General features: G+C 34.3%; 1 protein-coding gene across 1 annotated transcript in view; it reads right to left on the bottom strand.

Annotated features, from left to right (window-relative positions):
* BDP1 (B double prime 1, subunit of RNA polymerase III transcription initiation factor IIIB) overlaps positions 1-14,198 on the bottom strand; it is a 107,188-nt gene that overhangs the window by 52,495 nt on the left and 40,495 nt on the right. Inside the window, exons 9-14 of the mRNA XM_044680712.1 lie at positions 13,526-13,669; positions 11,629-11,907; positions 10,157-10,301; positions 8,552-8,713; positions 6,521-6,686; positions 2,102-2,193 (exon numbers count right to left, since the gene is read on the bottom strand). Of these exons, the coding sequence (XP_044536647.1) occupies positions 2,102-2,193; positions 6,521-6,686; positions 8,552-8,713; positions 10,157-10,301; positions 11,629-11,907; positions 13,526-13,669 (988 nt within the window). The remainder of the gene's footprint in view (positions 1-2,101; positions 2,194-6,520; positions 6,687-8,551; positions 8,714-10,156; positions 10,302-11,628; positions 11,908-13,525; positions 13,670-14,198) is intronic.

Below are 14,198 nucleotides of genomic sequence, written 5' to 3'. Positions count from 1 at the left end.
CCCTGGTTGTCCAGCATATATTATGAATTAAATAGTACCAAAAAACAAACACAAGTAATGGTTTATTTACAAAGTGAATTTTTATATCTCACTGGATCCAATAAGCACACATAAATATGATGTCATTACTTCCTGATTGCTGATCATCTGATACTCAAACTAAAGAGGCATATTTGAGAGGCAGCTAGTGGTACAGTAGATAAAGTGCTCAGTTTAGAGTCAGGAAGACCCAATTTCCAATCATGCCTCAGATTCACTACTTCACCTATGTTTGTTTTCACAATTGTTAAAAAGGGAATAATAAAATCTACCTCACACAGTCATTGTGAGGATCAAATGAGAATATGTAAAGCACTTAGCACAGTATCTGGCAAATAGTACAGATATGACAAATGTTTATTTCCTATTTCACCACACATCTACTGTTGACTCCCTTTGATGCATGTGACACCATTTTTTTTTTTCTCGAGTCAGGGATAACCTATTTAGGGCTAAATAGATCCTGGAAGTCATCTAGCCCAACTGTTCATTTTACAGATGAAGGAGTCCAGAAAAGTAGAGTGAGTTACCAGGCCACATATGTTATAAGTAACAAATCCAAGGTTGAGAAATAATACATTCCACTGGCAATCACAAACAAGAATGATATGAGAGATTTTTTTTTTGTCTCTTTTTTAAAGTAAAAATTCCTTTCTAAAATCCCCATGCTGCTATTCTGGAACTGTAAATTGGTTCCATCATTTTGGAGAACAATTTGGAACTATGCTCAAAGGACTAAAAAACTGTGCATATCCTTGGATTCTGTTATATGACTACTAGGTCTGTATCTCAAAGAGATTATAAATAAATAAGGATCGATATGTACAAAAATATTTCTAGCAGCTCTTTGTGTGACAGCAAAGAATTGGAAATTAAAGGGATGTCCACCAATTCGGAATTGGATGAACAAGTTGTGGAATATGATTGCGATAGAATGCTACTGTGTTATAAAAATGATGAGCAGGATGGTTTAAGAACAACCTGGGAAGACTTTTATGATTTGATACGAAGTAAAGTGAGCAGAAACAGAAGAACACTGTACACCAGTGATTCCCAAAGTGGGCACTACCGCCCCCTGGTGGGTGCTGCAGCGATCCAGGGAAGTGGTGATGGCCACAGGTGCATTTATCTTTCCTATTAATTGCTATTAAAATTTTTAAAAAATTAATTTCCAGGGGGCTAAGTAATATTTTTTCTGGAAAGGGGGCAGTAGGCCAAAAAAGTTTGGGAACCACTGCTGTACACAGTGATAGCAATACTATAAAGATGATCAACTGTGAAAGACTTAACTACTCTGATCAATACAATGATCCAAGACAATTCAGAAGGACTTATGATAAAAAATGCTATTCTCCAGAGAAACATCTGATTAACTCTGTAAGGATGAACTCTCTAATTGGGCCATTAATGCAACTCTGAATACAGACTGGAGCATATTTATTTACTTATTTGCAAAACAGTTAATGTTGAAATAATGCATGCATGATTTCCTACGGATACTCAGTACTGTATTTCTTATCTTCTCAATAGGTGAGAGAGGGGTAGAGAAGAGAACATTTTAAAATTAAATTTAAAAAATTTAAAACCAACCTATCAATAAAATTCCCAGGTAGTTGTTTTCCTTTCCATTTGTTAAACATATCTATTCAGTGCTGTTTGACAATTATAATAAGAAAAGAACTTCCTAACAACTTACAAGAACAACAACCAGAAGCTACCATTTTTATACTTATAAGCATATCAATGATCAATTAAGTTAGATATATCTACACTTTAAAATAGGTCTTAAATATGACCAGTAAAAATAAAAAATCAGAAATTAGAATGAGATATGCATTTCTGGAAAGGGACAATGAGGAAATTTGTTTTGTTTGATTAAGAATATTTATTATGATGGTTTTAAGTTTTCTTCTTTACCTTTAGATTAAGGGAAGGAAAGAAAAGAAATACATGATAACAGAAAAATAAAGTAAAATGAAAAAATCTCAAGTCATGTCATCTTCTATGTACACTACCACCATTTCTAAGTGCTATTTTAAAAATTATTTTTCCTAATACTTACTGAAATTCAGCTTCAGGGTCTTGACTGTCGGTTTCTTTGACTTGCTTTCCAATACTATCAAGAGGGTTACATTCATCTTTTTCCATGAGATTCTGGAAAATTGTAAAATGTGAGGCTACTTATAAATGATAATGAGCTTCTAAAATTAATTTAGTGGCTGAATGTAAGAAATGGAAGAAAACACAATAAGTCCAAAAGCAATGTATCTAAAAATCTGATTATTGTAATATAGGATAGCAACTATTTTAAACAAATACACCAGAACTTATTAATCCAAATGGAACTGTCCTTCAAAGGTGTCACAAAGAGACTGTTCAATCAACAATTATTAAACAACTAATATATGTTCAGATAATGCACTAGACACTAAGAATACAAATTCAAAAATGGAATGATCTCTAATCTCAAAGAGCTTATACTCTAAGAAGGAAGATATAAGTATCTATAAGCATAGCACACTGAATAAATATAAGATAACTAAATACAAAGTAGTTATGGAGGTAGGGCACTGACAACTGGTTTCAAATAGAAAGTGCTATTTGAGCTGAATCCCAAAGTTAAGGGACTATGAGGTAAAGGTGAAAAGTTAGTGCATTCCAGGCACAGGAGAAAACCAGTCCAAAAGTACTAAGACAAGAGATCTTATACCCTGACTGAGAAACAAAGAGAATTTGGCTAGCCTGCAGAATGAAAGGAAGAATAAGTTAGAATCAGGATGGCAAGTCAAGGTGGAATAAAATTGTAAAAGCCAAGTAGAAAAGTTTTCTTTGATCAAAAGTTAACAAGGAACCACTAATTTTAGTGAGGAAAGTGAACACATAGCCAGATCCATAACTAAGAAAATCACTTTGGCAACTATGTAGGGAATAAATTGAAGTAAAGCTGAACTTGAGGGGATCAACTACGTGTGTGAATAGAGAGAATGGATTGGGTGTGCAAGATTTAGTGAAGGGAGAAGTAGTAAGATCTGGCAAGTTGTTAGATAATTTAGGGGAGGGGAAAAGAGTAAAGATAAAATTTAAGATTATAAAGCTGGGCAATAAGAAGAATGGTACTGCCTAAAAACAGAAATCTGGAAGAGGGGAGAATTTAGGAAAGAAATCACAAATTTTGCTTTGGATATGCCTCTAAGATAATAATAGTGAATCTTTTCAAGACAGAGTGCCAGGCTCTGCCCCCACCTGACCCCCCCCCAGACCGAGTACCATGCCCCTCCCAACCACTACCACATGCTGGGTATGCCCTGCCCCCTCAACCCCAACACAGGGGAGAGAGAAATTTCTCCCACTGGGCTACTGGGTGGAGGGGTGAGTGAAGTAAGGAATGTCCTCAGGGAGTGTAGAGAGGCGGGAGGGAGTGACCAGAGGGTTCTGTTCCCCTCTAGCTCTGCCACCTGTGAGTAGCCCACCTCAACCCCTATAGGCTCCCATTGGCTGCTGGGCAGAGGAACAGGGGATGGGAGGAAATGTCATCCCTTGGAGCGGGGAGAATAGCTCTGCCAGAGTCCCTCCGCCTTTCTAGTAATTTGGGGGGTAGGGGATGGAGAAGGAGGGTGGCCAAGTGCCCACAGAGAGCACTCTGCGTGCCCTCTTTGGCACTCATGCCATAGGTTCACCATCACTGCTATAGGACATCAAGTTTAAAAATGTTAAATAGATGTGGGGCAGCTGGGTGGTTCAGTAGATTGAGAACCAGGTCCAGATATGAAAGGTCCTAGGTTCAAATCTGGCCTCAGACACTTCCTAGCTGGGGACCCTGGGCAAGTCACTTGACCCCCACTGCCTAGCCCTTACCACTCTTCTGCCTTGGAACCAATACAGAGTACTGAATCTAAGACAGAAGGTAAGGGTTTTAAAAAAAAATGTTAAAAGAGGTGAAAACCTGAGTTTCAGGGGGTTAAACTAAGGTTGGATATATAGATGTAGAAGTCAAATTTATGGATATGTTTAAATCTAGGGGAGGAATAAGCTCACCAAAAGGAGGTAGAAGGAAAAGAGGTACAAGAAAGGTTTTGGGAGGAACAATTTTAGGGAGTGTGATGTAATCGAAAAGAAAAGAGGAGAATGCAGTTTTACAAAAACCAAGAGAGGAAAAATATATCCAGGACAGGGGTTTAATTATCAACAGATTCAAATATATTAGAGGTTATAAAAGACAAAGACTGGGCAAAGACAGTCAGAATGGGCAACAAAGAGATTATTAATAAAAGTGAAGAGAGCGATTTCAATTGAGTGATAAAATCAGACGACTTCAAAAAAAGGAGGGAAGAGTGAGTCAGGCTATAAATATGCAGTTTTGTTTTCAGAGGAAGAAATCCAAGCTTTCTACAACTATGTGAAAAAACGCCCCAAATCATTCATAATTAGAGAAATGCAAATAAAAGTAAAAGATGCCCATAAAGTGGGTTTTGTTTCTCCTTTTTTTTTTCCCCAAAGGTAAGGAGGGAGGGCAGTGGTAAAAGAACATAAATTCTGGCCAACTTTAAAAAAAAGAATAGAGAAAAGAAAAGGAAATAATAATGAATACGTTTGTTTGTTTTTTTTTAAGGAAAAACTAAGAAGGGTGGGTGGGTGACAAATATACATTTGTAATGAACCCAGTAAAAACAATTATATGACTTCCTACAGCTCTGTTCATCAGCAAGTGAAGCAAGAAGAAGGAAAAAAGTGGGCATGATTTATGGTTGGAAAAGAGATAAAAGACTGCAGGACAAAGACTAAGAGGTCACTCTGGATCAGAACAGAGAGCATTGTGAAGCTGACATGTTTAACCAAAGGGCTGAAGTTGAAAAGGGAAGAAAGAAAGTCAGAAAAGGCATAATGGCCTAAGAAGTACCACAAGCTGGAGGGATTGATGTTTACAATGAAGTGAAATAGGTCTAGGAGGAGTGAACCATAAGAATAGATGGAAGATAGACCCCTACCCCCAGATACTTGATTGGATTTTAGTGATAGTGATAGATTTAAGATAATCAATATTTTGATTCTAAAGTGATTAGTATGATTCCATTATAATCTTAATTACAATGAGTAGAATTCATGATTTTTATAAGGATCTCTAATTAAAGCATTAAACTGCTTCTAATGGGACTTTCAACCCCTCCCTAAGTCATATTTCCCTTCTATCATGAGATGCTTAACATATGAGTTTCAAGTCCCGAAATGCTGCATCATTTCCTGATATGGTGCAAGAATGCACAGCCCTTGCAAGATTCCAGGTTTATCTGGAAGACTTGGCCCTCTTCCAATAAACTCTAAAATTCTACCTTGACTTGGAAAAATTTGGCTTTTTGACTTTCTTTACCTAAATTGTCTATATCTGAGTGGTGGGATAAAAATTTCCATGACCAAGGATGACATCCAAAGTGTGACCATCTCTCTTCATGACAGAGGCAATAATAAAGGCAGAAAGTAGAGGGCAGAAGAAGAGAGCTGAGGAGGAGAGGAAGACAGTTGTCCAAATGCTGAACACTGAGAATGGCAGAAGAACGTCCTGATGAAGAGTGCAGAGGAGCCACCATGATTCTACAGGGCAAAAAACTCTAATCATGTCCATTTCAAAGTCGCTGAGTGACAGTGAAAAAAAATAAAAGTATGAAAGTTTCAGTGGAAAGCAAGAAATTGTGCTAACTCCTCCCCACAAAGACACACAACAATTACACTGGAGGATGAAGGACAGTAATGAAGATCTAATCAGTGCCAGAGACAAAGGCCAAGGATTTAGAGACATCTTAGGGAAGACATTATAGCGAGAAACAAAAGACAGAAATATTAAGAGAAAAAAAGGCAGTTTAATCATTACAGTCAAGGAAATCCAGAGGGGCACAGATAGAAAAGAGTTGAGGAGGATGGGGATAAAAGAATGGAAGGTAGGCATTGGGAGGTGGTTTGTTCCTAGATAAGCAGTGCTTATGTAACCGAGAAACAAAGAATTTGGCTAGTCATGATTATGCCATATCTCAAAAACATTCTTGGAAGTGCATTTTCAAAAATTACTTTAGGAAAAGTTCACAAGCTATATAACAAATGTCATATTTCCTTAAAGAGCAGTACAATTTCACTTGAGATGTCTAAGGCCATCATAATTCATTTTCACAGAAAAACAGTATAATTTAAATTTACCAGACTTCAGTCAAATTTATTTTGGGTCATTTCCAAAAATCATATTTATCATCAAAAGACAAGCATTTGCTAACATTATTGGATACTAGGAAAAGTTTCAAAAATGTCTTGAGCAATGGCAATACCACTGGAATAAGTAGAGTCATTCATTTGGAAAATATATAATTTGGATTTATAAGTTCTATAATAGTTTTAAAACATGCAATATTACTTTACATTCAAACCATATGTATTTTAAGCAGTCATTTGGAAAAAAACTTATAATTTATTTTCAATTTAGCATTTCCTTATTTCATACCTTTTTAACATTTCCTGGAAGTTCTGGAAACAAATTTTTGCTCTCTGCTTCAATTTCACTTTTGGTAGGTTCTGCTTTCTTTCCAAATGTTCCTAACAAGTTGGGTTTAGGCTTCAGAGGACCCCCTCTCACTTGGAGGTTACTGGTATCAGCTTTTTCAGCTTCTCTTTAAAAAAAAAACAAACCCCAGTATAATGTTTAAACTATATTCAAACTATTTTATGGTCAGAGATATTTAATTACAAAAGGAATGCAAAAAAAAAAAACACTATAAAAAAGATAGTCCACCAAAATATGGCTTTGTCTTAAAGAGGCAAATTATGCAATGAGTCACAGACCTGACCCTTATTAGTTTTGTGACCCCAATCAGAGCACTTAATATCCTAAAACCTCCATTCTCTAATTGATATAAAATTGATAATGAAACTTATACTACTTCAGTAATAGTATTATTGTAAGAAAGGTGCTTTGTAGCTAATGATAGAATTGCCAAGAAAAAAAGGGAAGAAATAAAAAAGGATAATTTCAAACACCTTAAAAAATGCCCAGAAGGGAATAAAAAGTCAGAAAGAAATCCATCAAGCAAGATAGCTGTGACACTAGTATGCTGAATTTATGATATATTGTTTTGGTATTTGTGGTTTCACATATAAACTCTTTGTGTTCTATTTCTTTTTTTTTTAACCCTTACCTTCCATCTTATAATAAATACTATGTGTTGGTTCTAAGGCAGAAGAGTGGTATGGGCTAGGAATGGGGGTTAAGTGACTTGCCCAGGGTCACACAGCTAGGAAGTGTCTGAGGTCACATTTGAACCCAGGACCTCCCATCTTTGGGTCTAGTTCTTAATCCACTGAGCCACCCAGCTGCTCCCTCTATTCTATTTCTTATATGGAAATGTTCTCTTTTTTGGTGTTCATTAAATTAAGAGTAAAAAAGGAAAATATAGATCTATAGGTTTTTTAGATAATTTAAACTCTTGAGATTTTATAAAAGATATTCTATGAATGGTGCTTTAATCAATGATCACAGCTTCTACTTTTTAAGCAGATGAATGGATAATGAGGTAACTAGAAGTCCCCATTGATATGAGGTTATCCATTCTACTATTAATAGATGGCATCTAAATTACATCATGCCCCAAATCCTTTGACTTAATCCTTATAGTTTAAGAGACTTGTCTAAACCTCCATGTGCAAAAAGAAATGAAATAAAATAAACAGAAAATGGATGAAGAGTACATCAAATTAATACACATGCAAAAATACAACATCATCAGAGGCACTGTTTGACCCAGGAATAGGAATTAGAAGATAAAGAACCACATTCAAGAAACAACAAAAGGCTTTAATAGTTCTCAAATTGTGGGTTCTCAGAAAAGCCCTGCTCTTTCCCTTTATCATTTTCTCAGTGATATTATGTAGTTATACACTATGAAACACCACAAATCTTTAAGGTGCATGATAGACACAACTAAGTTGTGCCATGTAACTAACAACAGGACAACTTGGAGGCAAGAAATGACATAAAAAATACAGTCTTATGTCAATGGAAAAGTGTGTAAATCTTACTGATCATCAGTAAGAAAGAAGACTGAACAAATAGCATAATCCAACTGGGATATTAAAAAAGAGGCAGGTCTTTACTATGTTGGCTAGATAAACAATGTAACACTAAAGAAAAAAAAGATGACAAGATCTCAAAGGATCCTGATACATATTAACAAAAAGAATGCCCACATGGATAATATCCTTGGTCCTACAAAATTCATGGAAAAGTAAAAATGAAAGCTATAGCACTCAGGACTTAATTTCTTATAGAGGCATTGTTATAATCAGGAACTTAGTAAGAATTGTATAGATATTCTATTGTATTTAAAGATAAACAGTTGGTGGCAGAATGCCATATGCCATTAACATATTCACTTAATGGCAAAAGAAAAGTGTGCTGAACCTAGCCCTGAAAGTGTCATGTACATTCAACACACCACTTCTCTTCTTCCTACAACTTCAACTATAAAAAAATACTTACAGAAGTTTAACATTAGAATCACTCATTTTTCCTTCTATGTTACTGTCAACTTGAATGATTTGTGTCAGTTCTTTACTTTCAGCTTTTGAGGAAGACAAATCTGAAGCTTCTGGTTCTGAGGATTCACCTGCAGCTACTGTTGTGGCATTATTATTTTGATTACTGAAGAAGAAAAGCATAGGAAAGAAATGTGATAGAATTATACTTTCACATGCAAAAACAGTCAGAGGTCTTCACAACAAGGAAATTATAAGAAGTCTGCAGTCCACACTTGAAAAGATGATCTCATACATTACATAAGGAATTCATTCTGGCACTGCATTACTCCTATGGCTTCTTTGTATAGCATTTTCAATAAATAACCTTCAAAGCTGTTTCTAATTCATTCAATTTGTTATAATGTACTTAACAGTATTTTTAACAATGTTAACATTCTTTCAAAAATACAAGGATAATAATGTGCATTGCCTTAAAAAATTTACATAGATTTTACAAACAATTACAAGCAATCATTAAGGAGGAAACTTAATTATATTAACCATTAAAGATTAGACGAATTGAGGTTATTAAAAGTCACCTGTTATTCTCTTAAATGGAAAGTGTACCTGAAAGGGGCAGTTGGGTGGTTCAGTGGATTGAGTCAAGCCTAGAGATGGAAGGTACTGGGTTCAAATCTAGCCTCAGACACTCCATAGCTGTGTAACCCTGGGTAAGTCACTTAACACCCATTGCCTAGCCCTTACTTACTGTTCTTCTGCCTTGGAACCAGTATTGGTTCTAAGACAGAAGGTAAAGGTTTTAATATATACATATGTGTCTGAGATAGAAGTTGAGAGTTTTTTTAAAAAGTGCACCTAAAACAAATTTGCAAAGAAAAACTAAGTTTACCCAAGAATATACTGAAAAAAAATCTATCTTCAGAATAAGTAACTACTATAAATTAACAAAAGCAAGCTTTCCTCAAGAGAGACCCTAGAAAGTAGCATATATATATATATATGTATATATATGCATATATATACATATATATGTATATGTTGAGTGACAAAAAAAATTTCCACAAACCCTCCTCTCCCAAATTAATATATATATAATTTTTGTTGTAAAATAAATATTCAGCCCTTAAGTACACTACACAAACCAAAAGGCTAAGATGGCCACTGGTGGGCATTAGTTTTTTAAACTCTTACCTTTTATCTTAAAATCAATACTATGTATCAGTTCCAAGACAAAAGAGCAGTAAGGTTTAGGCAAAGGGGATTAAGTAACTTGCCCAGGGTCACAAGCTAAAAAATATTTGAGATCACATTTGAACCCAGGACCTCTCCATCTCTAGGGCTGGTTCCCAATCCACTGAGCTACTTTGCTGCCCCCCAAGCACAGTTCTAAACTTCCATTCCAAACTCTAACTTCACCATCTATTGAAAACAAAATACAATCAAAGCTCCCATTTTTCAAATAATGTGACTATGTACCAATGTAATCAAGTTATATTTTCCTATACACTTATAAATGACTTAAATTAAACAACTATGTTGATATGCCTGGCATAATCCAAGAGAACTAGTAAGACAAAATGAACTTGATGAAAAGCATTAAAATTACCTTGCTGAAGAAATGTGTTTGGTGTCATTCTCATTGTTTTCACTCAGTATGCAGGCAATCTCATCTACATTTTCTAAATTGGACACTTCCAAGTCTTTATTGCATTCATCCTTATTTATTTCCGCTACCAAAAGCTGACATTTCTCTATTAACAAACAAGATACAAAATGCAAGTTATTTTCAAAATACATGAAGAGAAATTTTTTTCCCAATAAATTTTTAACACAAATGAAAATATTTCTAAGGCTCTAATCTGGAAAATATTGAATACTCAATAGCTAATTCAATCAAAAAAAATTTATTATCACCTGACTATATGTAAACCACCACACTAGGTTTCACTTGAAATCTGACAGCATATATTACAGCATAGTGGAAAGAGTACTATTTGTCAGTGTCATAAAACACAACTCAGAGTTACAGCTCTGTTATTTACTGGGTGTAGGACCATCAATAAATCACTTAACATTTTGGTACTCTAAGTTTCCTTAAGTGCAAATTAGGAATATTTAGCTCCCTGCCTGGAAAGCTATTTAGCTCCCTGCCTGGAAAGCTATCAGAAAGCAATGTATATAGATTAGTACATGTAAAAACCACACTGTAAGACAAAAAAAGAACAAATTCTGTAATATAATTGTAAGCTATTAATATTATTTTACCTGGCAGCATCCATTTACACTGTGTCTTGATGGACCAACTATAGCACCATTAGTAACCAAACACTTGTGAGTTCTTCTGATCTATTATTTTTTCTCCTACCTTTAACTTGGCTGTCTTCTTAAGCAATCTAAAATTTTAACTGATGAGGACAGAAACAATGTCTAGTCTATAACTAGGACTTTCACCTTCCCACCTCGACTTCATAGCAGTCAATGGTCTTGAACATATGAGTTCTAATAAGTGTCATAATGATTCCAATGAAAACTATTTCCTGATGCCAATCTACCTCTGTGGAAATAATAAAATCAGTACAAACTTTTTCAGAAACCTTGTCTCCAAATCCTTTGCACATGAATAAAAACATCTCTTTGAATGGGCACTCAAATGTTCTAGGGAAGTATGTACAGAACCTTGTGTCTATCTTTTGGTATGAATATGCTGAAAAGACCCTCTTTCAATAATAGTATTAAAAGGATTTGTAAGACATAATGCATGATTTAAACTTGGAGTCATATTCTTTCATTTTTTTTATGTGTACCAATAAAATCATTTTCTACATATTTACATGTGCAAATGCTGTTTTCCTTTAAAAAATAAAAAAGGTTTATAATATATATGGACCATATCTCTTTCTCTGTTCCCCACTCTGACATGAGTAACTCTGACACCATGAATATAAATCAACACTTAACAGGTATTATTTGACAGTGATTATTCAAAGGCAGAATATAACCAAAAAATTTACAGTTGCATAATTAGTATGGCTTAATCTTTAACTTTGCTGTAGATTTCTGCTAAAAAATATCACTTACTCTTATTTGGCTTTTCTCCTTTAGAAGTTTCTGAGAGGTCAGGAGAATCTTTTGAAAGATTTTCTGCTTCCTGCTCATCAGTGTCATCCTTTTTCTTCCTTTTCCGTTTCTTTCTGTTTACAACAGCCTCTAATATAGTCTGTCCTTCTACATTCAAAGACTGGTCATTTTCTTTCTCAACAATCTCGGTATCTAGTTCGGTTCCTTCCATGTCTGAAGTTGTAGTATTCAGAGTGTCCTCTGGCTGATCATTCACTTCACTACTGGCAACTCTATTTACTAAAATCAGAAATATTTATAAATTATCTATTTTTGCTTTCAAACTGTAATATATTTTGTTAAGGTAGGCTAACAGCCAACTTAAAAAAAAGACATAAAGGCAAAGCAATGAAATAAAAATAAAAATGAAGTAAAGAGAATGAAAAATACAGAAAGAGGAAAGAGAGCTAAATGAGAAGTAAACCAGATATTATCTACATTAGAACAGTGACCACCATTTAAACATTCTGGAAAAAAAAAAATTTCTTGTTCCTATTCTTAAGATAGTCTTGACATAAAACAAGTTGCAGTGAACTGAGATTTCTTTCAGCTATCTATGACACTATGAACTAAGAATGCTCTAAAGGAAACTTAGTAAATCAGAATTCATAGAATTTTTTTAGAATTTATTATTGCTGAATTTATATTACTTTTGTCCCACCTGGTATAGGTGGCAAGTGAAAAATGATTAAAGACTATATACTGTGAAATGAAGGATGTTGTTCTCAACACTATTTTCACAAAGTCAGAGACAACAAAAAGAAATACTGAAGAAAACTTCACTCTAATCTCAACATGATTGTTTAATAGCTGGTTGCCTTGGTGAAGTCACCTGCGTTCATCAGCCTCAATCAGCTATAAAATGAGAGGGCTAAATTAAATAACCTTCTAGCTCTAAGATCCTAAGATTCCATCATTTCAGTAGAATATATTATGTAAGAAGAATCTAAAGGATGAGGTTAAGAAAATCTAAACATTTATGCTAACAAAGAAGTTTATTTAGAAATAATTTTCCAACAAAAGCCAAAATTGCATTTCAGATGCCAGTGGTACTCAAATGCTCTAATAGCATAAAAGATATCCTAAAATAAAGAGAATTAAATTTTTGTTAAAAAAATGGTCTAATGTAAAATAAGATTACTTGTACACTGGAAATTTATACCACAGTATTATGTATGATATGGTGTTAACTACATAGGCCTAATAAGACAGCATATACCGCCCTATTTTTTTTTTAAAGGAAGACTCAACACTTATTAAGCAACTTTAGCAAGAAAGGCACTGTGTCAAGATCCAAAAATCGACACAGACAAACATTCTGCCCTTAAGAGGGCATAAAGCCTAATATTGGTTTACAAGATACAAAAAACAATGTGAAACAAAGAAATAATTACTTTGCTATTTCAAATCTTGCCCAGTTGTCATTCCCAACCGCCCCTAAACAAAATTACTATCAGTTTTCAATTAAAAGGCCATCTCTTTAATGACCATGTATTTCAATCTCTATTAATTAGTTCTCTATAGAGGATTAACTAAACCCAAATAAATATGGGAAATCACTACATTTTTTGAAAAGGCAAACATTTGACAGGCCAGGTTTTTGAGAATGCAACTGCAGAATAGATATGAAACAGGATTATGCTAATACAGTATTCCAAAAAATATTTGGAGATTAGCTCCTATATAAATTACTACATGAAGATAATTATGAAGTTGAAGAAAATTCAATTACCTTGAATTGAATGTTCTGATCCTAATGTTCCCAACTTACAGAACCACCTATAAAGCCTCAAGAATTATTAAGAATAAAGACACAGCCAAATCAACATTATTTCATATTCTCATGTACAATAAATACCATTTTGTTTTTTCCGAGATCTAGAAGACTTCTTCTCTTTTGCATTTTGATTTTTAACAGTTTTCTGTTTTCTTTTTTCCTCTTCTGCAAGGACCTTCTCAAGCAAACGAGCAAAGAAATTGAAGTCAAAAGGGCGCTTCTCTTCTGTCCAAAATAAAATGTAGAAAACAATGTTTCTAGTTATGATGTTTAAATTAATCTAAAAGTTAAAATAGATATATTGTATTTATAAAAAGCCTATTTAAAAGCCTTCCCAACCCTCCTGCTACTATCACCTTTCTATACGTAAGAAATGGAATCTATATGACAATGACAAAAATCATCAAAGTCCTAGAAGTCAGGAAGATCGAGTTCAAATCCCTCCTCAGAAACTTTTAACTGTGTAACCCTGAACAAGTCATTAAACCTGTTTGTCTCAAGTTCCTCATCTCTAAAATGGGAATAACAGTAGTATCTACCTCCCAGTGTTATTGTGAAGATCAAATGAGATAATATTTGTAAAGCACAGTGCCTGGCACATAGAAGGTACTATATAAATGCTAGTTATTATTGTTTATTATTACTACTATAACTACTAACTTCGTTGTTATTATTATATCCCCTTCAGCAGCAATGGGAGCAGTAGACAAATAAATGGAATGGCAAACCATAAAGGAATGCATACAAAGCAGTG

The sequence above is a fragment of the Gracilinanus agilis genome, chromosome 1 (genome assembly GCF_016433145.1).
Source record: "Gracilinanus agilis isolate LMUSP501 chromosome 1, AgileGrace, whole genome shotgun sequence".
Lineage (NCBI taxonomy): Eukaryota > Metazoa > Chordata > Mammalia > Didelphimorphia > Didelphidae > Gracilinanus > Gracilinanus agilis.
The sequence above is the reverse complement of the archived record's forward strand: the minus strand, read 5'-3'. Positions and strand labels throughout refer to the sequence as shown.